This window comes from Anser anser (assembly GCF_964211835.1).
Source record: "Anser anser genome assembly, chromosome: 8".
NCBI lineage: Eukaryota > Metazoa > Chordata > Aves > Anseriformes > Anatidae > Anser > Anser anser.
In genome coordinates, this window is record NC_139728.1 from 22,426,897 (window position 1) to 22,451,648 (window position 24,752).

The 24,752-nt window shown below is 39.6% G+C and overlaps 1 protein-coding gene across 2 annotated transcripts in view; it reads right to left on the reverse strand.

The window, feature by feature from the left end:
- TESK2 (testis associated actin remodelling kinase 2) overlaps positions 1-24,752 on the reverse strand; it is a 77,276-nt gene that overhangs the window by 39,271 nt on the left and 13,253 nt on the right. For both annotated transcript variants that reach the window (XM_083846925.1, XM_083846926.1), the window contains exons 3-4: positions 12,260-12,381; positions 3,637-3,685 (exon numbers count right to left, since the gene is read on the reverse strand). In XM_083846925.1, coding sequence (XP_083703051.1) covers positions 3,637-3,685; positions 12,260-12,381 — 171 coding nt within the window. The remainder of the gene's footprint in view (positions 1-3,636; positions 3,686-12,259; positions 12,382-24,752) is intronic.

Consider the following 24,752-nt stretch of genomic DNA (forward strand, 5'->3'; position numbering starts at 1 on the left):
ATACAGCATGTAACACACAAAAAAATGTCTGCTGACCTCCAGCAGTGGCTTGTACCTGGTCTCTGAAAGCTCAGCGGCATCTCACGCTAACTGACGCCAGAGCCTGCACTTCTGTGCAAGATTCTCAAAATCTGAGGATGCTGTGTGCCAGGAGATTAAGAAATGGAAGCTAACAGAGTTGCCAGATTAGGAAGGTGGTCAGACAGAGAGACTGGAACTAGGCTGGAGAGGCACCTGAGTATGTATATGCATGCAGCAAGCACTGCAGATTCACGTAGCTATGGAACCAAACCACTAGCCACAGATTACAGCTGAATACTAAAAAAACATCCAGTTCCTAGGTTTATAGAAAGTGAGCACAGCAAATCCATGCCCAGCAGCTCAAAGCTAGTGAGACAGCCTAACACTGGCCAACTCATCTGAGCTGCACACCTATCGAAGCCTCTACTTCACCTTCCTTAAATGTTTAACTGTGTGCAAGGAGAGAGGTCCATGCCAGCCTAAATCATCCTGTGACTCTAAGAAGAGATACTGAACTACTTCAGAAGAATATGCCATAGTTTCTGGTTTGAGTAGAGCTTCAAAAATGGTATTGGATTTTCAAAGCTGTTAAAATTGTAGATTTAAAACAAGGCCAAAGTTCCAGTGCAATCTATAATTAAACAATCTCATTCTTTTCGCAAAAAAAAAAATCAAATCAAAACAAACAGAAACTGCTTCTTGAGTAATGGTTTTAAAACCAAAAGCCACTTAAGACACAAAACAATTAAAACAATATAAAATGCTGCCAACAGGGAAAAACCCAAAGCCTACATACCACCGACATCTTCCTCAAGCAAAAAAAACTTGCTTGGTGTGCTCGCTGTGTTTAGCTTTCCCTGTGTTTAAATACGCAAAAGGAGAAATCAGTGACACTTCAGGCTGCCTTCCAATAGTGAAGTACTACATGCTACTAATGCATTCCTTTAATTGACTAAAATTCTTCAAGGCTCCTCTAACATCATTTGTGGCTATTGTCCTTCCTGCTAGTAGTCTGGGGGCTATTGAGCACAAGCCATCTAAATCCATTCACCAAGTATTTGCCTCCAGAGTTCAATTTCTTATCCCATTGAAACATATGTACAAATAAACATGATTTCCCATCTCCCCCCCCCCAGATATAAGCTCTAAGTGATGCTGTATCCCTTCTGCTTAGAAATACCATCAACCACATTATCAAAACATGACTTTTCTTACTATGCACATTCCACGTCAACAAGTGATAATTAAGCTCCTTTCAGAACAGGTCCAGCATAGGCTAGTGAGAAAGGATTCTCCTTGCAGCGACTCAGATGTCTACTGAGGAGCGGGCTGATGAATCAAGAGTTTCACCTCCAAAGAAGTGAAACCTTGGCAGAAGTTCTCTGAGTGCTAGTAGTGTCAGGCTAGTATCAGTTATGTTGAGCACTAGAAGCTAGGAGACCACATTTTTGGACAACGAGCTGAGAAAAGACACAAGACAGTGGGTAACTTGTTTATCCTCCTGGGCTATATTTGAACTGGTGACTCACCAAGCGTGCCTTGCTTGTTATTCCTTCAGCTGGCCATTTCACCTCCTTCCTCTAACCTCCAGAAGTCATCAGCACTCAATTACTACTCTACACACACACCAAGATGAAAAACACCACCACTGTCAGCAGAAATAACTAATCTCACCACCTGGGACATACTCAGCTCTTGAGTTTTAAAAGCTCTGTAAAACCAAAGAACAACTATTGTATTGGACAAAACATGTGCATTCCCTACAACATCAAATTATGACGGCCTTCGGTTGCAGTTTTTCCTGGTGAAGGCATTAAATGTCCACCTTGGTCCACACAAGCAAAGCAGGAATCACTACATATATTTTTATAACCTGCTCCTAAAGCTATTCTGTTCCTCAAAATTTTGCAGGGGCCTTCTTCAGCCTAAAATTTTTCCTCTTTGATCTCAAAATAATGTTTCAGGAATCTCTTCTGTCATTCTGAATTATAACTATAAAAAGTTATATAACTATAAAAAGTTATTCTTTGAAGCCTTTCTTGGATTTATTTGCTTGCCAAGAATTCAAAAATAGCTGAAGAAAGCAGGCAGCTACAAGTTAGTTCTCCATGAGGAAGCACGTGTGCTGAAGCTTCATTTTCTTGGCTTTCTGGGTGGGGAGGGATGTTTAAATGGCAAGCAAGTGACATGAAGAAAAAAACCAACAACACGCTGAGGAGGATCTGCCAATATTTAGTAAAAATGAAGCATTATAGAGCTCCACCTCTTCTAGGATATGTCACAGGAGGGGGAGGACCTGAAATCTCCTTTTTAACTGATCAGAGGTCCACAAGAAATAAGCAATAAAGTTAGCAAAACCTGCCTGCAGGACTCGACCAGCCACCCAATGCCAAATCTTAAAGAATTTTTCTTTTCTGAGCACAGGGTGTGGAAGGGAAGAACAGGAAAACAGGTGAGGGGCAGTTTATTTGGAATCAAAGAATTCCTCATATACACGCTGTACCTTAAAATCTCTGAGAGCGTCTTTACCTTGCTCTTACATGAGAAATGCAGCCGCCACGAACTACTGTGCATCATTAACAGCAGCTACAACTATCATTGCTGAATTGTCACCACAAAGGTGAAGAAAAGTCACTGCCCACATATGCGCACCTTTGCCTCAAAGTTGCACATGACAGCTGCGGGAAGCGATGGCCACACAGTACCACCCTGATGACTCTGTACACCCATCCACTCTTCCAATTTTACAGTAATTCTTTGGCAAGCATACTGGGAACCCATTTTAATTGCTAATTAATAACATACATGTTACCGCAATTTTTAAGTAGTAGAGGAAAGGGGTAAACTTTTATTGAGCAGTTCCTACAAAATAAGACTAAATAATAAACACGAAATTTACCAAACATGCATGTCCCTTCAACCTCTACTCTAAAACAGCAGGATAAACTTTTTATAGATTTTGACACAAAAGAGGTAATGCTATTCCTAGCAAGAGAACACTCCCTCCCGTTTTTTTCCCTGAGGAGGTGGGATTAAGCACACAATCGAGTGAAATTTGGTGAAGACTCACATGAATTGGAATTTCAGTTTCTCATTTGATAAATGGACCTTGGCAGGGTACTTGGGCAATGGAATAGTTCCTCTGTATGGAACCCAGATTAAGCTCAGATGTTCATGTTATTCCCAATAAAAAGATGGCAGGGACTGAATCCACTAATATCACCCAGCTGAAACATCCCTGATTCACCTGTGAAATGCACATGCAAGCAGAGTATAAATGAGAGTTAAATGCAAAGCAATGTCTCACACAAATATTACTTAGGGGTGCCTCAATGGTAAACCACATCTCTTATTTAGAATAGTATCAGTGGAATTTTGTTCCCACTGTGATTTTTTTCATCTTAATGAGAGCTTCTAACGATAAAAGACATTCCAGGGCTATAAGCAAAGTACTGTTCTGAGGCCTGATGCTGCAACCTTCCCACTGCATAGCAAGCAGCACGTGATTAACTAACGAGTCCCTGTAAAGGACACTGACTCTAGGTGAACAGCAGTTGCAGAATCTGGCCTGAGAACAGTTTCATATTGAGCATGTATATCATTAAATAGTCTTACCTCAGTTAGTGCGTGCAGCTGTCCTTGATGCACACAGACACCCATAAACCTACAAGAAACAAGAAAAGAAAAGTGGTTTGGGCTTTTTTCCCCCCCTCTATTTTTGTTTTGCTTTGTTTTTAAAAACGAAACTAAGATAATAAGGTACTGGCTATGCCAAGAAAGAAGGGAAAAAAACAGCCTCTCAGACAATGCATACCTCAAGGATGATTATTTAAAAGTCTCAGCACAAAACAAAATCATGTGCCTGCACTACAATAAGCAGTTCCAAGAGAGCACAGGAGACAGCTCAAACAAGATGGAAAGTTAGTGATTTGACTATAAGCAAAGGACAGCATATAATGTTTTATGCAGAAAGGAAGAGTCTCGGAGAGTTCCCTGTTTTAAGGAAGCCAAGTTATCCAGTGTTGGTCTGCACAAACAGCAAATTACTTCCCTTTGCATTTTGCTGATTAAGTACAAAAATGTTCCTTTCTGTCTCATTCCTAACCACTAAAGAATATGAGAGCACGTGCGTGCAGCGTACTTTTATTCTCCCTTCCTGCCACCCGCTTTTATTTTCAACACTTCCATGGAAGCAAGTTTCAATGGTACCCTCTATACACACTTACCACTACATTTCCTACGCTGCACAAGGTTCAGACTCCTGCAGTTAACAACAATGACTGTCACCCTTGATTTTTCTGCACAGTGACAGAGAATGTATGACAGAGAATGACTTTGGTCTCAACACACAGAAACACATCACCTGTTATTTCCACAATATTTAGAAATTTCCACTTCACAAGCAAGGTGTAGAAATGCGTGATTTCATTAAATGTGACAGAAGAATTGTGTGGGTTGAAGGAAAAGGTCCTTTTATATCCTCAAAACCTTGCAAATTTAAAACCAAAATGATGCAAGACATGCAGTACTAGTTAAGCTAAGCTGCTTTTGAACTAATGAATGATCCTTACTGTTCTCTCACCTAACAGCTGACTAGTAAATTACAAGCAGCCAAAGAAATAATATAGATAAGGTTCTTTGGATAAGCTGAACTGTGGAAATCTGTTTTTATAACCAGAAAGAGAAGCAGGACTTGTACTTTAAAGACTATTGCCTGCTCTCACCTCAAGTAATATCTTCCCCAAATTAAATATTCAAATTTTTATTTGCGAATGAAATTACAACTCCTCTTGCTTAGTGAAGAGCAATAAGGCACAACGAAGCGTTGAGGGAAAGGGGGAGATGGGTTTAGATATAATATCTACACAAAACATTGCTGTTCCTGTGTTTCAATTCATACAGTAACTGCACATGAACAATTTTGTAAACCTGTTTACAGATTAATCTTCCTAAAACTAGGAAATCCAGGCCCCTCCAAAGCAAAACTCTGTTTTTACCTTCATGTATTCTGAAAGTCTTGTAAGGCATGGTGTTAGTTTATTCACAAGCAGAAGCAGAAAGAGATACCAGTTCCAGTATTAAACAAATTTCAAGTGTTTTCTCTTCTATGAAGCATGGTAATGACACAAGGTCAATCCAGTACTGCAGTATTTTCATTCAACAATGGAGACAAAAATAATATTATTTCCATCTGTATATCAACTCTTCCTTTACAAAGGTATATTATGTTACTTTCAAATTAGGAATTCATTCTATTTGACTTAATTTGAGAATTTAAATGCAGCGAAGAACTTATCAAAATTTGGTAAAATTAAATTTCTCATTTTTACCAGACAGGATAAACAACACCGTCATCAAAATCCTGGTAGAACTTAACTTTTTCTGATGACCTATTTTGGTCAAAGGAAGTCTCAATGGAAACATGTTCATTACCTTTGTGAACCTACACTTAAGGCAGAAAAGATACATTGGCCCAAGTTACTAAGAGTTCACAAATACTTAAACATCTAGGTTTTCTACTGGGAAGCAGACATACATTTCTGACTTTACATCAGATAGTAAAACAAAGCTCAATATCACGATCACATGAAAAATGCAGGACAGAGATATATTCATAAAACCCACATCTTTAGAAGTTATTAGCCAGGAAAAGAGAAACCAGATACGCTGATAAAGACAGAATTAATGAGTTTACAGCAACATACTGAAACCATTAAAACACTGTGTCGAGAATCTCAGTTTTCCTACTCTGGAAAAGAGATTGATAGAACAGACCTCTAGTGATCCAAATTCCTGGAAAACTTCTTCTTAACTGCCCTATCAAGCAATAATAAGCCTCCTGGTTACGCCAAGTACTGCTACAAAATACTATTGGAAAGCTTTTTCACTAAAAGGTAATATACGCAGCAGCTACCAGGAAATACAATTACCAAGTAAGATTGAACATAAGATTCCCATTTCTGAGCTCGTCCCAGGTGAGATTCCAAGTTCTGCGGGTAGGAAGCTGACATGCTGGCCCGGTGCAGCTGAGATTATTCCTGTTGGCTAGACGCACTGTCTCCAGAGCCAAAATGTGCTTGTAGGTGAACTTCAGCATGCTGTCTTGTCGGCCAAGGGTTACACTTCCTATAAACATTTCTAGCTGGAAGCAGCTTCAATGAGCCAGCTATCCGCAGAAGAGGAGATCACTTGCAGATATAAGGAAGCTTATTTTCAAGACAGAACATCTGGCCTTATCAGAGAAGCTGAATCACTTCCAAAGTCATAACTAGCAGTTGGAAAAGTTCCCCCAGAAGCTGCAAATACATGAAGGATGCTATTCGAGTCCACCCTAAGTACAGTGCAGAACATTTCCACCACGAAAAGCTTTCTAACAAGTGTCAGTGATGTTCCCACGTTGGAAAGCTCTGCTTCTGAAAGCAAGGCTATTCCTCAATCTGCAGTACCTGTCCTCCTAGACAGGAGGAACAAAGCAGTGTCCTGGACATTTTTCAGTCTGTTAGGGCAGTTACCTGAAGGGCTTCCCACTCAGTCAGGCTGCAGGGGAGAAAATTCTAGACAGATGGGGGAGACAAAAAACTGTAGCCTGTGTCCAACCTTTGCCTCCTTGGGAAATCAAATAAAACTAATATCCAGATTAAACAGCCGTTATGGACATCTAGACGTCAAACACGTGCTTTCCATTAAAAGAACTTCACCGAGACATGTACCTGCTCTGTGGATAAACCTAGATCAGTGAGAGTCCAACATAATAAACTGATGCCCTCCGAAAACCACTGATGCTTAGATGAAAGAATTCAGGGGGTTCAGGATAACATTAAAAATAAGAAACAAACCAAACACACCAATGCAAAAGTCTCTCATACAAAATCATAATATGTAATCGTAATATAGAGAGAAACAAGGTCAAGAGACAGATGCTTCCTTCACTATACTATTGATGAAGAAGGAAGAGTAAGTAAGAATATTAATTATGTATTAAAACCTTCCTTAATGTTTTATGCACCATTTTAGTCAGCAAATATATTTCAAGTTTTCTACACTTGCGTTTTGATTTAAGACAGAGGTAAGGCGTTTCATCTATTACACACAACACAGGCTCTCTGTTTATTCTATTACACACAACAAAGGTTCTCTTCTGTTGTGTACAGCATTTCTAAAACACTCTTTTGTGATACCTGCATCACATAGAGAAAAGTAAAAATATTTTTTCCTTTCTGTTACACTGCTGTCTGATACAAGACAAATGATGCTAAAAGACAAAAGCCATTCTTCTACCTACTGGAACAAAGTCAATCACAATTTCACAAAAAGGAGGGTTTGACAGGGGGAAATTGCATCAGAAAAGGGTATTGTTTTCCCAGGGTGCTAGATCTGTCTGAAAGTAGCTAACAGAAAATTCTCCTTGAAGGAAGTCCGCATAATATGCGCACTACCTTCTTATTTTGTTTTGTTTGCGTGCGTGCACAGAAAGTAGATTTAATCAATGAGTCAATCTGCCTGCACGCTCACTGCCAAACGCAGCAATATCTCCAAGTGCTCCCACGAGAGCACTTTAGCCATGAGCTAAGGCTTTCTGCATACAGACTGTTTTAAATGAGGTCCCTACGGTACAGCTTAAATAAAGAAGCATTTTTTCAGGAAAACAGTAGTGATATTAAAAACTGAAATTCTATCTCAAAGCTGAAGATACGCTAATTTAAGAGACAGCACAGGGGACAGAGAATCTGTTAGCACACCACTTCGTTTCTGAAGAGGAAAACACACCTGTAAGACATTATCAGAATGTAAAGGTATTAGTATCAGAATGAAAAGGTATCAGGTCTCCCAGTCTGAAGCCTAGGAGACAAGGGCAGATTTCTGGAGTCCTTTCCAGCCCTCTTTTCTTCTTTTGGTTTAGCTAAAAACTCATGACCACGGAGCAGCACCAGCATTCAGAGAAGCAGCAATGTGCTGAAAAGCTTTTACATACATCAGCCTTGGTAGCAAATCTAACTCAAGCCTTGTACAGCATTGCACTCTAAGTGGGACACAAACGAATAAGGAAGTGAAGAAATGCTCTGGTTCCCCTACCCCCAGCTATTACAGCCCTATCATGCATCAGCCGCTCCATATTAACGTGGCTATAGTAAACATCACATGGTGTAAAACCAGAACTCCAGCTCACTCTTCCATTCCTGCTCTTACCATCTGTTTTGAGGTAAGATGTGATAAGCCAGGCTGCCAGAAAGCAGCACATCCCCACACCCAGGGGAAGGAGAGGTGCTGAGCAGAGACAAAAAAGCTTTTTAGTCCTCCAGCTTGCATGCAGGAATGAGATGGAGAAAGGAGATGATGCAAGATGGGGCTGACAGTAGAAACAGTTCAGAGCACCCCATGAACACCACTAGTCTGCTTTTGCTCCATCCACTCCTAAAATGTCCTTAATTTGATCCCTGGGGGAAACAAAGAACAAGAAAAGCAGCTCTTTCTTACTTAGTTTCTGATCGCCAAGACGATGACTGAATAAGAAATACAATACTACAGTTAACATCTACTCTCCCTCTGTAATCGCATCTACTAATAGAAATAGGAAGCAGAGAGGGAGACCAGAAAACCTCCAAATCCCCTTACTTTTTACCATTCAGTGCAGCTGCGAGAGCTTCTATTCCAAAACATCCTTCACAAAGAGGTTTCATTTTTGCCAAAATAAACCCGTTAGCGGAGGCTAGTTTCTCCCTTTTTCTAATGTACTTTGCATCAAGAATTTTTTTAACAGATTTACTCTCTCTCTATATATATATTTGACCACAAGAACCTTTGTGATGCAACCACAGGGATGATACACTTACAGGAACTTGGAAGTGAAAACTAAGCTCTTCACTGTCTTCTGAAGAACACGACTGGATGAAGAAGAAGAATGGCTGGCCAAATGTAGAATTTGAGCACAAAAGCATTGAAATGAGAGTGGCAATACTGAAAGTTAGCCTTCCAACTCTGTGCCAAGCAACACAAGTTATTTTTAAAGCTTAAATAACCAGACCAATATTTCATCAAGTATTAGAAGCAGAGGAGCTGGAATACCTTGACATAACTCTGCCTCCTAAAGAAGTACAGAAGTGTCTAGGTCACTAAGGTAAAACACAATCCTACCTCTAGCCAGTCTCCGTAGTGCTAAGGAATGGAAAAAAGTCAGACTAATTCAGATGCCAGACTGGTGCTTGTAGGCTGGGAAAACGAAAAAGCTCAAAAGGCATCTGGAACTGTGAAAATGGGATGATATAGACAGCACAGAAGCAAAAGCAGTCTCAAATAATCAGCAGTATTAATTATTCACTTCAGTGCAATTAATGGCAAAAACACAAGAATCTTTGCAGTAACAGCTTGAAATTAATTGCAGGCACGTTGGAATGGATAGCTAGTAAAAGTTTGCAATGCATTATGGAGCACTGCCAAAGGGGATTTTTATTTTATTTTTATTACACAATGGATAATAATGATCCTTGGCTACCAAATAACACTAGAACGAGGAATCTTTTCTCTATGCCATATCACTTTGCTCTTATAAAGCAGAGAAGAATTCTATGTCAAAGACAGATTCGTTTACAGATTTTAAGGTAGTAAACCATCAGGATGTTCAAAAACATAACCCCACCCAGTTTAAGGAAGGTTTCAGTACACCAAAATAAACAAATCATTGCCAAATCTGACACTTACTTTCTAAAATATTAACTGACTGAACCACGCGTGTTGAAATAGGCTGAAAGCAGATTTTATATACCATAAAGCCAGTATCTATCCCCTTTCATAATCTGACAAGACATTTGGTGGGAGAGAGTCTCACAGCTCTCTGGCCTGCTGGAGTGAACCATTGCTCAATGTGACCTAAACATTTCAGTCTAAGAATCCACCAGTACCCTGACTGGCAAAGAGCAGCAGAACTGATGGAAAGTAACTTGTTCACAGCGTAAGTTAGCAGTAAGTAGTCCTAGAGCTTAGAGAAGATGAAGAAGCTCCCAAGTAAATATTACATAAAATCAGAGATCACACTCAATGCAAGTGGAGGAGATCCAGTAGAAAGTGGAATTTATGCATTAGAACTTCTTGGAAGAGGATCATTCCCTTTAAAACTAACACAAGTTTATAATTTCTAAAAATAATAAAGAAACATGCCGTTACAGACCATTTTCCCAGTGACCTCTTAGCAGTACTATACTGCTCTTACTTGATAACACCATGGTTTTAGCTTTCAGCACTTTACTATGCAAGTACATGATTATGAAATATTTTTAATGTTTTTAAGGTGGGAAATGGGTCCTAAGCTATTTTTTATAAAACTAGAAGAAGCACCAATAATTTACAGGTTCCTGAAACATACACACAGATGTACATACATACACACATATGCACACGCATACAGAGGCAGATAATATTTAGAAAGGGAGAAACTGTCAACTAACATGAAGGGACTGGAAATACTACAGCGAGTGATTTTAAACCAAAAAATAAAGTGAAACATAACTAAAAACAGAAAACACCAAGTTATGTGATAGAGGAAGGTTTTTACTGTGTATTATTATTATTCAATAGAAGAATAAAACTAAGTTCTCATTTGCATTTTTCTGTAGCAATGTCCTTGCTGCCTGCAAGGAGCATACTTACATTAGACAATTTTTTTTTTAAATACTTGAGAATCAACTCTCCTTGAAGAAGCCTCTTATCAGGCAATTCACAAAGCAAGTGCTGTTTATGCTTCAAAACAGTTATGCCACAATAAGACATACCTTTCAACATATGACATTTATTTCTTATGCATTCACTCACAACTGCTTAGTTGAACACAGATAATCCTGTGTAATAACTGAGAGATCAAATAGAATTCCTTTTCAGCTTCACCCATAAATCGATACATTAGTGGTCTTTCTTCAGGACCATCTGTGCAACACCACTGATTTCAAATTATTCAGAGACTCTGAGGCCAGAAGACACCAGTATATCATCAATATGATCTCTTAGACATAAGGCCTTTAAATTTCAACAATTACTCAGAACTGAGTACTCTTAACTCTTGTTCTCAGCAACACCTGTGTAACTCCATTCAAGGGGGACAGGGCTAAGTTAAGCTGCAAGTGAATGCGCTTTTGCCTGTTAAACCATCCCTTTCCTACCTTCCTTCATCCCAGCCTAAATTAAATTAAATATTTTATTTTGAATAGAGTAGTAAAGTGTTGTTTTGTTTTGTTTTTTTAAATAAAGATCTACAAACCACTAAGTTGATAAAGCAACTTTGAAATGTACTGAATTTATGATTCTGACAATGCCAATCCAATGAAGTTCTTTCCACAAAGCTTACTAAAGAACACTTGTATCAGCCCACCAGGATTATACATCGTGTATCTAAGGGTTCTGAGAGAAAAGGAGTGGTGGATAGATATAAGAAAAGTAAAGAACCTGAAAACTAAAATTCCAGTTATCTCACATCATTAAAAAAAATAAATAGAAGAGCAAGGATAGTTGCTGAGAACTCATCTCACTTTGGAGCAGAAAAAACAGAGAAATTTCTGATTAGAGGCAGATTACTACAACACTCAGATCACTATATACTGTGACCAGTAAAATCACTACAGTTTTACTATGAGTAAAAATTCTCTACCTTCTCAGGGTTTTTTGTTTGTTTTTAGAAAAAACAGAACAGACTCATAAATACTGAAGGAAGGAAACAAGTTATTACACATCAGTTGATGAAGACTGAGCCAAAATTTCAAGGATCAGAGAAGCTAATTATAAAGATGTTTTAGGAATCAGTACTATATCTGTACTATTTAACAGTCTTGTAAAAAAGAAGAAATTGAAGTTCACTGTGTCTCCAAAAGTTTTCAGAAAGCTGTACTGCCTGGACTATCAACGTAACCACAAACCATGTGAATGGTGATAAATTTGCAATCATTTAAGTTCATGAAGAGAAGTCCATTTCACTCTTCATATCATTGTACTGTTTCATCAGAAAATAATGTGGAAACTTGTTTTTCTCTGAAGTTACTTATCACTAGTAAACTCAAGATACCAAAATCACGTGAATTTTCTGTTTGCTCGAGTCTTTTCTTTCTCTCTTCTTCCTACTCCACTTCTCCCATTAGGATAGCAGCTGTTAGAAACTGTTCCTAACACATTCATAGATACAGATATACAAAAAAAATGGAAATAGAAAAGCTCTGCTAAAGACAACCTATCTCCACACAATTCAGAAAAAGCAGTATACCTTAAGATGTTGGGATGTGAGAGTCTATTCATAAGTTGAACCTCTTTCAGCATGTTTGCTCTGTTGCTGTTCAGTGTGTTCATCTTCAAAGCCATGACCTGGTCTGAAGTTCTGTGTCTTACCTGCAAGATACAAGCAAAAAATGTTAAGAACGTATCCTAGCAACAGGAAATTGGACATTGCCTTTATAAGGCAGCACCTCATCATCATAGTACATGTGAAGGAAGCCATTTACTTGCTCAGGGAAAGAAAGTTCCCTACTCCAAGTCCTATGAATCTCACCTCCTTCCCGTCCATATCCTTCTTTTCCCATAGCAGTGTCTAGCTTCACTGCTCATAGAATGTGGAGGCCCTGCCTTATATACAGCTACAGGGCCGATTTCAGAGGCAGTCAAGGTTTACTTCTTGACTAGGACCACGAGCCAGATTATACACTCAGCGGAGAGAAGGCATTCACACCAACCTGCACTGCAAAGCAGAGATGTTACTGGACATGGTATCACCTAGTCTAGGACGTTCAGTAGTGGCTGCGGAGTGCCAACACAAAAAAGGTTTCTCTAGCAGCTGTGCAGAACCAGCACACCATTCAGAGTCAGCTTCCCCAGTCAGAAATGCATAAATGCAGCCACTTCTAACCTGGTACCCTCAAACCAGCCTATTCGTCACCAGCAAACAGGCGAACGTTATGTAGATGTGCTACTATTAGAAAGAACTTGTCATGATAGCGTAAAGGCAAACAGCAAAGACTGCGCAAGCTAAAAAACAGCCCACAGGCTTTTTCTCCTGCTTCTCCCCTGCCCATGCACACGAGCTTCTCAGCTGGCTCACCCACAGCCACACAGTAATCCCAGGGTAATAAGGATCAGAGAAAGGAGGGGGAAAAGGATGTAGAAACCAGCACCAAGAGCAGAAACCAGCAGCAAGTTCACGAGCATGGGGCTTTTCCTTTCAGTGGCAATACCGGCTTTAAAAAAAACCTGGTTGAACTACAGCTTTAGTGTGTTATAACAAGATAATCCAGAATTCTTCTGTGCATAACCTGTCCTGCCTGTTTGGCATTCTTGTTAGTTTTAAGCAGGATGATTGCATGTTAAGTTGATGCGGGTTAGTGTTACTGGTCAGGTTTCTTGTGTCTATTGTGTGCTTTCATTTATTTTTAATTTTATGCAGCTTTTGCATACTGAGCCAGTCTGAATGAACAAGCTGAGCTGGAGAGGTCAACTTCTTTATGCAGACATTTTTAAATACCTATTTTAGTTATACTTTAGTTTTATTAGCTGTAATGCTTTGGCTGGGGAACAAAAATGAAAAAAAAAGCTTGCACGGACTTAAGAAAGGAAGATTTGTTCTATCGATGCAAACAAATTAGAATAAGGACAATTTAAAAGCTTTCAATCTATACATAACAGCTCTATCAGCTCAAGGAACACTTCCTCTGGGAGGAGGGTGAGGAATCCTGAGTGTTGTGGTAGAGCAATTTGGGTTTGCAGTGAATGGGAAGGAATTTGAAGGAGCTTAACTCCTATGGGCAGGGAGCTACTCGGAACAGGACTCCTTCAGAAATCAGCTTTCCACTAACACAGAAGCTTCAGGGTCTGCCAACAAGGAATGAATAGAGGTAGAAGGTGAGCAGGAACTTGGACGGAGTGTGGTCTCGAACAATATTTGCCTTCTCATTTACTCCACTAGCTACCTCTTAATTTCTTGCCCATTTCTATAATTCACTCCATTCCCTGCCAAAACGTCAAGTCCTTTTGCCTCTGCTCTTAGGTAAAAGTAGAGCCTATCCTATAGCAGGACCTTCTTCCTTGTTCTTTGCCTTTTCCTTGGTTTGGCCTCTTCTTGAGCTAGGGAAACCTCAGAAAAGGGGATGGGTAAGTTTTTGGAGCACTGTCCTGCGTGCTTCCTGGATTTTCAGGTCTGACAGGCAAAAGGAAGTGGTCAGCAATTGCTTCTCAAAGGACCGGCTGTCCGCAGCACTAATGCCTTGCCCAGAGAAAACCGAGCAGTTTTTGCAAAGGACATTTTTCATCCTTCACTTCAGAAGGATATTCCTGAAGTCTTTTCAGTCTTGATAGACTGAACTGGGTTCTGTAGTGAGCTTGGAGGAATGTTCTTTTTGTAAAATCAATTTGACCACGCTCAGAATAGCTCAGATTACTAGCATCTGAGCATGTTAACAGATTTCTGAGAGGCACCCTACACTGTGCTGAACGTGGGAGAGCAGGGACTCGCCCTCTCACACTAGCTACCATTTGAGTTAGGAGGGAAAAGCAGAGCTGAAGGCAGAAAGGCTTCTTCTCAAGAGGTCAATTCCCAATACAGTGAATAAAAATCAGATGACAGTTTATACATCATGGAACACACTATTAGTCACTTAGAATACACATGAGGATAATTGTGTTCTCTGTTCTGAAGCAGAGCTGGCAAACAGCATTTGCACAGCACGAACGGACTGCCAAGAGAAACAGGCAGGTCCTACCTCTAAGGACACGCTCCAGATCATCTGAGCTGTCAGCCCTTCTTTACAGCAGCTGTCAGGTACGCTACCCCGTGCACCTACTTACCTGTCAGTCATACTCTAGACAAAATTTGGGTCTCTATTGGCATTCCTTGCCAAAACCTCACCAAACAATCTTTAATCTTTTATCTCCTGTCAGGCCTCTTTTGTGTGCATGAAAGCATGGAAATGGTATTTCACCCACAAGACAGCTCCAGAAGGGAAACTCGTAAAGATTTTAGAAGTGTTACCGATCAAATTTAGTATTTGTTTATAGGGCATTTTGCCTCAGTGCGTGTCTGTACCCTCAACATAAGCAGGGATCCCTAGCGGTTTGCTGTAAAACTGTCAAAGCTGTTGACATTATTATTAATTAGAGTTCCTTGCATATAAGATCAAGTAACCTTTCAGTGATGTCTGGATGATCGTGTCTGTGCTTGGAAATATTCTAACAATCCTACAGCTGCCTTCCCATGTTGCTCTGCACCCTGTTCTGACTCCAGCCTGCTTACCTATATGCCTCCATCTCAGAGGTCACAGTAACCAGATATTGCCTCCCTCTTTTATTGCTGTCAGGCAGTTAAAGTGTCCCTTTGCACTCTGATTCTCCGAGGATCAAAGTGTTTTGTAAGTACTTGGACCCGGCTACAGCTAGCTGCATGGCCTGCCTGGTCTCTCCGTCTTCAAACCACGTTCTAGTCTTGGACCTTCTTATCTTCCTCTGAAGAAATGAGGTAGGTAGAGGAAGTCACAGCTCCAGGTAGAGAAACGGGAACATACTTGAAAGAATCATAACAGTGACTGAGCAGGGCTCACATTCAAAGGAATTAGTCACTATGTAGATGTTCTACCCAGTTCACACAGGGAATTATCCTGCAAAAGTTGGGATTTTTAATTTTCTGCTTGCTACAAGGTTCTTTGTTATTAATAAACCCTAAATATCACTTAAATAACTGTTTATTAGCTAATAGGTATACCAGAGCTTTCTTAAAATCCAAACGTTTATATTACTTCCACTCTTTGCCTGTGCTGAAGCTGTGGGAAAGACTGATTTCATCTTTCTCAAGGCTTTTGTGACATTTACTAATAACTGTACGCTTCCAGCTGTCCTTAGAATGAGTTTCTGAAGATCATTTCCCAATATTGAGGTTACAAATATGCCAATACAACTTTAAGGTTTGTCCTTAGTTTTCCACTGTATTTTCATTATTTTTCAGCCATGTAACATTGGTCTGGAAGTACTTTATCACTGTTACTTTCCAAAAGTGCACTTATTTGTTTTCCAGTTTTTCCTTACCCTCCTCTCCTCTGGTATCCAGCCTCATCGCTTAATTACATTTACAGACCTTTACTTACACAGCCTATTACCCAGAATCAGGTTGCTTCCCCCAGTCTATCACCCACAACAATTTTTCAAACATCCTGTTACACACCTTAACCTTCACCTGGCCATTTCATCTTCACCTTTCTTGCCACATGTCTGAAGTACCACTTTACTAACCATTTTACTACAGTAACCTTCTCTCGTCCATATATATGACATTCCCTGAGCTTGCTTCCTGTTTGAGCTCGTTGTATTACCCACAAGAATCCTGCACACGTTCTTATTACTTACACTGACTCACCATCCTTCTGTTCACCAATTCAAATGTTTCCTGCACACTCAACCTTCACATTAATGATAGATGATAGCAGGTGGTGTAGACATATAAAAAGCTATGCGAGTTGTTCTCTTTTCTCTAACAGTCTTTAAGTGTCTTCACCTGATTTGCCTCCATTTTCTCTTGCAGTGCCAGGAGATGAAGGTATTACCTTGGTTAGCCTTTTAGGTCATTTGCACTTCCTATGCTATACAGTATAACTGTGATTGACCAAGTTCACAAAAAAGCTGGTGAGATGCAGGAGACTATAAAAATTATTATTAAAAAGAGAATACATCATAGGACATTCAATGACAGGGAAACAGTCCTGAAGCAGACCAGCATTTGGCCCTCATGCAAGACCTATCTCAAGAATAATTGACCTCCTTGCTAGGAAGCTGATTCCAGCAGAAGGAACCTTGAAAAAGTTAGGGTCAGCTGCATTTTATTCAAGACCCACAGTCAAGCCATCAAGTCACCACCTTCTCATGGACATATAGTCATACCTTGGAGATGAATGTATTACAAAAATGCATAAACTCTGATCGAGGAAAATTCCCTTTAATTGGGAAGATAAACCTGTTCTTCAGGTCAGATCTCACTCATATCCTCATGTTAGTGATGGCAATATCATGTCAAGTCTCACATCAGTAGAAAAATCTGTAGTGACAGATAGAAGCTTAAAGAAATACATCAGTCTAGATAACATTAAGCTGCTGTGTTGATGCTAGGGACCAAGACTGGGTTGTGGCTGCTTTCATAGTGGTATAGCATGTCACTACACTAACTTCTTGTAGCAAGAGAGAAACACGCCAAGTGTAACAAAGCCTTGCCAAACAAAACTAGTCGACATGTGTTACATGAGTTTAGCACAGGTTCAGAAGATAGAGAGGAACTACACAAAAAATAAATCAATACATTTTAAAAGCCTGATGGTAATTGTAACTACATTCATTTTTAGTATGAGAAAAAAAAATGAGACACACAGAAGGTTGCAGCTTTTACCATTTCTCTTTAGTACAAAGGCTTGGAATTGGTCATTAAACAAAGATCCTGTAACTTCAGTAACTTCTAACATCACCGATTCAGCAGAGTAACAAGATCAATTACTACAGCATATTCCACACCTACGGCCAAATGAGTTCTCCATTTTTTTGCCAAACAAAAGTGAACTTATAATTAGTAAGTAGTACAGCTGTTACTTTATAAATCCATTTGTGTGTGCCAAAACCCCTTCATTTTTCTTTTGTATTTTGTCTTACTTCATTGCCCGCTGTAATGTAGAACCAGGGCCCAGAATACAGCGTTCATTTATTTTAAACAAACCATTTGCTGATAGGAATCTGCCTGTATCTCTGCCACTAACTTGATCTCAAGCAAATCAAAGGCAAAAAAAGAAACCACAGTCTTATTTTGAGAGAAAGCACAAATGAATCTGAGGACTATTGTTCCACGGTTTGAGATCAGATGTAAACAGGCACAGCCAGGGTGGAGAAACTGACTGATTTTGTGGCCCGTTCAGCAGAATGTAACCATATAAAATTCCCTTCGCAATCCAGAACAAAGCTCATTCATGGACCCATTGCTTAATTGCTGGACAAAAAACAGAAGAGCCTTAATTTTAATTTTTTTTTAAGCTATACCACAACCTGACTATGTAGTTCACATACGTAGTTCCATACCAAGTACAAAGTCAATGTCAGAAAAAGAAATACTGAGTTAGAAGCGCAGACCTAGGAGCTCATTCTTCTTCATTTTTAACGTCAGCTACCTTGTCAGCTCATTGAATAACCCTGAGCATGCAACTTAAATTCCATACGTACATTCCCTCTTTAGCTCTTTAAGTCTATAATATGGAGGTGATAAAGCTATTTATGAGCCAGGGAAATCTGACATCTGCAAATGTCAAACATCCAAAGATAATACATAATGAGATACTGTATCTGTGTGTCCTTATTCTCCTATTTCTTTTTTTAATACTGATGATTAAATATTTCCTGTGTTACTATGGTTTTATCCTGTGCAAAATGTGACGATATTTGCATGATCTGCAGATGATTTTTAAGCAAGAACACTTCACGTTAAGTTCTCCTGGCATGTAACTGCACCTTAAGTATTTTCTGATATATTAACAGTTTGGTAACAAACATGCAATCCCCCACTGTACCAGGGATATCATCATCACCATTCAAATGCATTTGTTGATTTTGTTTTAAAAATCTGCATGGGAACCTTGAGAGAAAGTTTTATTATGGTCAGAAATAGCTTCCTTACACTTCCTTCATAAATCTGTCAAATAAATGTTACTCATGCATGAGTAAGGAGGTCAGTCTCACATTTGTGCAGAGCCTGCTTGCATGCAGCTATTGCTGCTATAATCAGTCACAGCACTAGGACTTGACCACAAATAAGAGAGGACGGAGTATAAAGGAGCTACATTTTGCTTACTTGAAGATACTTACGGTTTTATAAATTGCTACAACTCTGAGGCCATAGCCAAAAAATTAGAGCTCTTAGTAATTTCTTGTTACTTCAGCCTTCATGGAACTGCTTTTCTCAAGCATTAAGTTCTCTTAGAAAAGGAAAAAAAAACTAATTAAATATTCCAGGCAATTTCTTAAGTGTCTCCTCATTGTCAGCAATGGCTAAGAATCACAGGAACTGGATTTGCAGGACTCAAATCAAGCCAGCTGATGTGAAAGGTACTATGTTATCCATACTGTCAGCCATGGATCAGTTAACAAAACAATATCTCCATACTGACTACTCAAAGCAATGTTCCACAGCTCTGTCCTCTCCTCACGCCCTGACCTCGTCCACTAAGAGCAGCAAACAGCAGGCGCCCACGCCCCAGCCAGAAGCAGCTCACACACACAGTACAGATGGATCGCCATCACACACAGCGACATCCATCACTCCTGTGAAGTGTTTAACTCCACCCCACCACCCACCCAATGCCAGGAAAATAAGCGTTCAGAGAGGTGTGTCACAACAGTCTAGGGGATGCAGCCTGTTCCCTAGGCTCAGCCATGTTAAGGCTGGACACAGGCCAGCGCAGTTATTTGAAGAACAGTAAATCAGCACCTGTCTCCTGGTATCAGCAATGAATGAGCTTACACAAACGTGCATGTTTGCCAGCTGGCAAAACAGAAAATCCCAGAGCTGCCAACCCAGCACATCTCCATACAGAACAGAAAACTAAACAGACCATTTAACTGCGCTGGAGAAATTATGATATTCCGCTATATTTTTCAAAGACTTTTTTCTTCAATAGAGAAGTTGGCTGATCAAAGCAGGGAAGATGAAATGTAGTGTATGCAAACTCTTTTCCCCCCACGTTTGTTAATTTGCTTCACTTGGTACAATTTTAGACCTTACTTGTAGTGATGCCAAGTAGGACTGCAGGAAAGAGTATTATAGAAATAATATTTTCAAAAATTTCTTAGAATTTTCCAACAGCACTACAAAAGGCAAGGCTTACATTAGGTCTACTACCCAGTGACATCTTTGAGGTTATTAAAATGTTATTGTAACATATATATGATTGTTACATATATATATATATATATCTTAAGACTTCTAGTCATAAAATAGATGAATCAATCAATCAAAACAAGGTTTATGTCAGACAAGTCAAACATGAACTAGCCCTCTGTTTTTAGCCTTTCAAAGCAATCTCAATTTTAACAAACATAAGAGCATGAGTGCCCTGCAAGTGAGACAGGAAATTCTAAAATTAATGATACTCACACCTGAACAGAGATGAAGGCTCTTGAGTATTTTGCCCATTTTTGTAATCCCTAGGGAATAATTATGCAGGTGAGGTTTTTAAGTGATACATTAGTGATCCATCAGAGTAAGGCCTATTTACTTCACCCTGCCTATGTGCTAAAAGCATTGGCTAATTAAGTGAGAAGGACTGGGATGACAGCATCTTGGCAGCTCAATAATCAAAAAATCACTAGCAAGAGGAAGGCAACTGTCTGCGTGGTTACCACACAAAACATCTTGGCAGTTGCTAAAAGGTTTCCCAAAGGCTGATACTTCACACAGCATGAGACAAATAATCCTTCTCAGTATTTATGCCTCATCTCAGTTCCAGAATGGTGCTTCTTCCTACTCCTGACAAATATCAGAGTAGGAAGAGAATGATTAGAGGCACCCAGCTGATACAATTCAAGAGCTTGAGGTTTCAAGGTTACTCTAGCCATCTTGGCCAGTTCACGTAATATAGTGACTGTATTCCCAAGCAAACGATTAGTGGTGTGTTTTAACACTATAGTTTCACATAAGAGGCCTTAAGCCCCATTTATCTTGCTTCTGTCATCCTAAGAGTTTCCTCCACTGATCAAAAGGGGAAGATTTTTTAGCTTAAATCTAAATCCTTCTGAAATAAGAAGCAAGACCACGAGGCATGTGTGGACAAGATCTGCTGTTTTACTAAGAGGTATCACATCGCCCAGGGCGGGAGGCAGCAACTGCAATGTCTCTAACTCACTGTGACAGAATGAAGGAAGAAATTTAGAAGAGGAACACCACACCTGAGTGAGGTACTGCTCAAATGGATGTCACTTCTCAAAACTCACAAGGTATACTCCTCATGCCTACAAACACAAGGATTAGATCTGAGTTTCCTACTTGTTTCCTTATTTCTGTACTCATTTTCCAATATACAAGGACTTCTGACGCTACATGGCATAAGCAGACCCAGAAAAATCTCATTTTGCCTGATGTAGCAACACCAATCTAGAGGAAGAAAAATATATTAAAAAGATTTGTTTAGACCAGTAGCTTCCAAATTTGGTGACCATAGACTGTTGGTAGCTGTAAGCATCTCAACTCTTGGCCATGCTTAATCAAGAACACTCTTAAAAACGAGGATGGCTCCAAACATCACCAACGAATCTAACAGGAGAGAGCAGACAATTCTGGTTAGGCGAGACTGTTCCCACAGCCACTTAACGTTTCAGAATAGGCATAATTCTCATTACAGCTAATAGCCATTGGGCCTTGTTATGCCTTTTTCCTCAAACAAAGGGATAAGAAAAAGGCATTGTTTGAGAAATCTGTTTTCTCATTATAAGACTGTTTATGCACCGTAATGACATTTTTATACACTGACTAGGTTAAGCTTGAAATGATTAATTGAACCACTTTTCCAGTTATTAGACACTGTTTATATTCTTTTCACCCGATGTATTGGCACCATGTTCTACAGTTCCCCAGCTTAAGAAAACTCAAATATCTGATGCTGAAAAAGTATTTACATACAACTAGGCAGTTTCCTACAAGTACTTTATAGGGTAACTAAAATAAAATACCTTTTAAGCCTATCAAATGGTCCCACAAATATCAAGAATACTGTGTGATCTCACCTCTAGTATTTTACGCAGCTTTTGAAGAGCACCTACGTTTGGCTCAGGGCTCCGAACAGGCTGGTAATTCCAGAGGCAACTGAAGAGGATCCCTTCTTAGTACAAACCTTACACTGAATGCTCAAAACAGCGTATTGGAAAATGAGAGAACTTCGAAACTGAAGTAAAAAGGACAAAGCATGAGATAGATTTGAGGTATCTTGTGAAATTTCACATTATCAGCTGACTTCTATGCCAATGCTGCCGCTTCAGAATATTTTTATCCTGAATACCAGAAATGCTTCCTTATGATTCAGTTTCAGAAAAAAAAAGCCAACCTAGGCAACAAATTAACTGTGCAAGATACATATTCAAGCTTGCAGGGTTTCTACAGCCTATTAATCCAGAAAGATATTCTAACTTTTAAATTGACAGCGTTACTATTTCAATCCTTAATACAAAGTGGCAATCATTTTAAGTAGAGCATGAAGAAAGTTCCTACAGATGACAGAAAGTAAGTCTTAGAGACCCATTTATATGACGTTTAGTGTTGCTACAGTCATAACTCTGTTAACACAGTGCATATGTGAACTTGTAATACATCTCTAGACTTGCAGTGCCATAATAAGTTTTCTTTTTGTCATCAGCAACATACTGGAGATAATTGCACTTAATTTTTCCTAGAAACTAATTTTTGTCTATTAGGCATAATTCCTCTCTGCATATTTGGCTTATGTCAAGCTTGGCATTTATATTGCTATTTAGACCTTCCTCCTATGCTGTACATCTTCATGTTTTTCTTTGCATTTGTGAAATCAAAAGCATAGGGTTGGAAAAGACTTCATGCCATCTAGTTCTTCATCCCTCTATATCCCAGGCCAAAAAGAGCTTCGCCTGTCATTCCTCATGGACATCTGCTTAAACCACTCTTTAAAGCTGATAGTAGAGACTACTGCAACAGAAGATGCTAACTCACAGGTATCTGAAGAACTAATTTAATTGAAGCGAGAGAGGAATGGTTGCATCACAAGCCACACCGGACTGAAAAACTTCCAGAAGTAGATTAAGCTACTCCGGTTTCCCATGAAGACATGCACATAACACCTCCTTCAACTGGTTGAGCTGGGAGAGCAGGAGTCCTTGGCAGAGGGATGGTAAAAACCTACAGAGGAAGTGAAAAAGCAGCTGGGAGACCTGCTTTCCATCATCTGTATGAGCTTTCTTCATACTTTACTTACAACAGCTACCATAAAGAAAACCAACAGACTTCCTGTCTTCCTCTACATAAGAATTCTTCCTGTCTCCCTCTACATAGAATAAAAAATAAAAAAGCATTCTGCACAGTTAAGTTCCTGGAGATACTAATGCCAACTTGAAGAATGTAACTTTGGCTTGAAGTCTGGTAGCAAAGCCTCAAAGTCACTAAAATTGTTCAAAAGTAAAAGCCAGAGTTGTACTAAGAGCCAAATTCAACCTTTCACTTGGTATATTAACAAATAAATAACCCTTTTTGCATTGCCAGTGTTTATGTTGAAAGTTCTGAAATAATAACCAACAGGGTGTGTTAGGACTAAAAAAACTCCTGTGGCTGGAATGCTCAGAACCTCCTTGATTTATGCTGACATTTAATTCACTTCCCCCCTTAAAAGAATTCAGGGCTACCGAAAGGTATTGGTTTGACAGCCCTGAAGACCTGACATCCCTTTTACGCAGCAAACAGGTGCACACAGAGGCAGCAGGGAGCAGCTCAATGGGTCCTGGGAGCGTGCTGGGGACTTGTCCTGCAGCAGGGGACCCCCTCCAGCAATGGGAGGGAGCTCTGTACCAGCTCTATTCCTGGCCATCCTGCTGAGCCTGGCAATAACACACAGACCTGCATTTAGATTTAAAACATGCTGACAATTCATATATTGCATGTCTGATAATCTGTCAAAACCTGAGTTAATGAAGACTCCGGTTCTGGAGAGTGTTACCTGCAGACTCTGAGCCACTCGTTTCCAATCCCTTCTCCAACAGAGTTTGTCTGAGCATGGGCTGACAGCCAACCGGCAGCACCTTCGTTATGAATTCAGCTTCTGTTGCCCGTTTTTTCTGCCCTTTCTTCATGTCTTTTTTTTTTTTTAATAGTCATCCTCTCCTTTTAATCTAAATTGGCGTTCTCTTTTCCACAGACTCATTTATAAAACTACTCAAATAGCTCCCTTCTTCCTTCCACACATTCACAGACATTTTAGTCTTGGAAGAAGGCCTCTGTTGACATGATAAACCATTAAATGCCACAGGAAAACTGAACCCTCTGTCAGTAAGGAGTTGCTTTTAGAGCCAAGAAGCAAACAGACATGACCAGCTGTAGAAACAACTGAAACTAGGAAGTCCTAGCTATAAAAGGATAGTTTAATAATAATAATATTAAATAATAACAAAAACATGGCCTGGCTACACCAAAGGAGGTTCCAGAATCCCCTATAATGGAAGTTTTAAGGACAGGCTGAAAATATCTGCCAAGAACAGAGCACATGTACTTGATCATGGCTCAGCTAAGGAGACTACAGTAGTTCTAATAAATAGAGCTCGGAAAGGATGTTAATTTAAAATTTGGTGATCCAATTTATTAAAGTCATTGTATAAAATGACAAGTCTTACAATAGCTATATACATAAACACACAGACTTCTGCAAGACATCCGACTTTGTGCCATAAGCTGCTGTAAGTAGGTTAAATATGAGTGATAGCTCAAGCTACAGCCGTGCACAACAAAGCAGCATGAAATGGGGAAGTTTCTACCGAGCTTCCAGAGGAACTGAGCTAGGCCTCGTGTTACTCAATGCTGTGTTCACTTCCAGCTCACTGATGACAGCTACCACTGAGATAAATTCAAATCCTAAGTTCGTAGCATTGTCCTGTTCTCGTTATTTCACTACGTAGGGAAGGCCATGTCACGCCTCAGGCGCATCTGAGCAAAAACCAACACACCCAAATAAAAAATTTCACTAGAAACA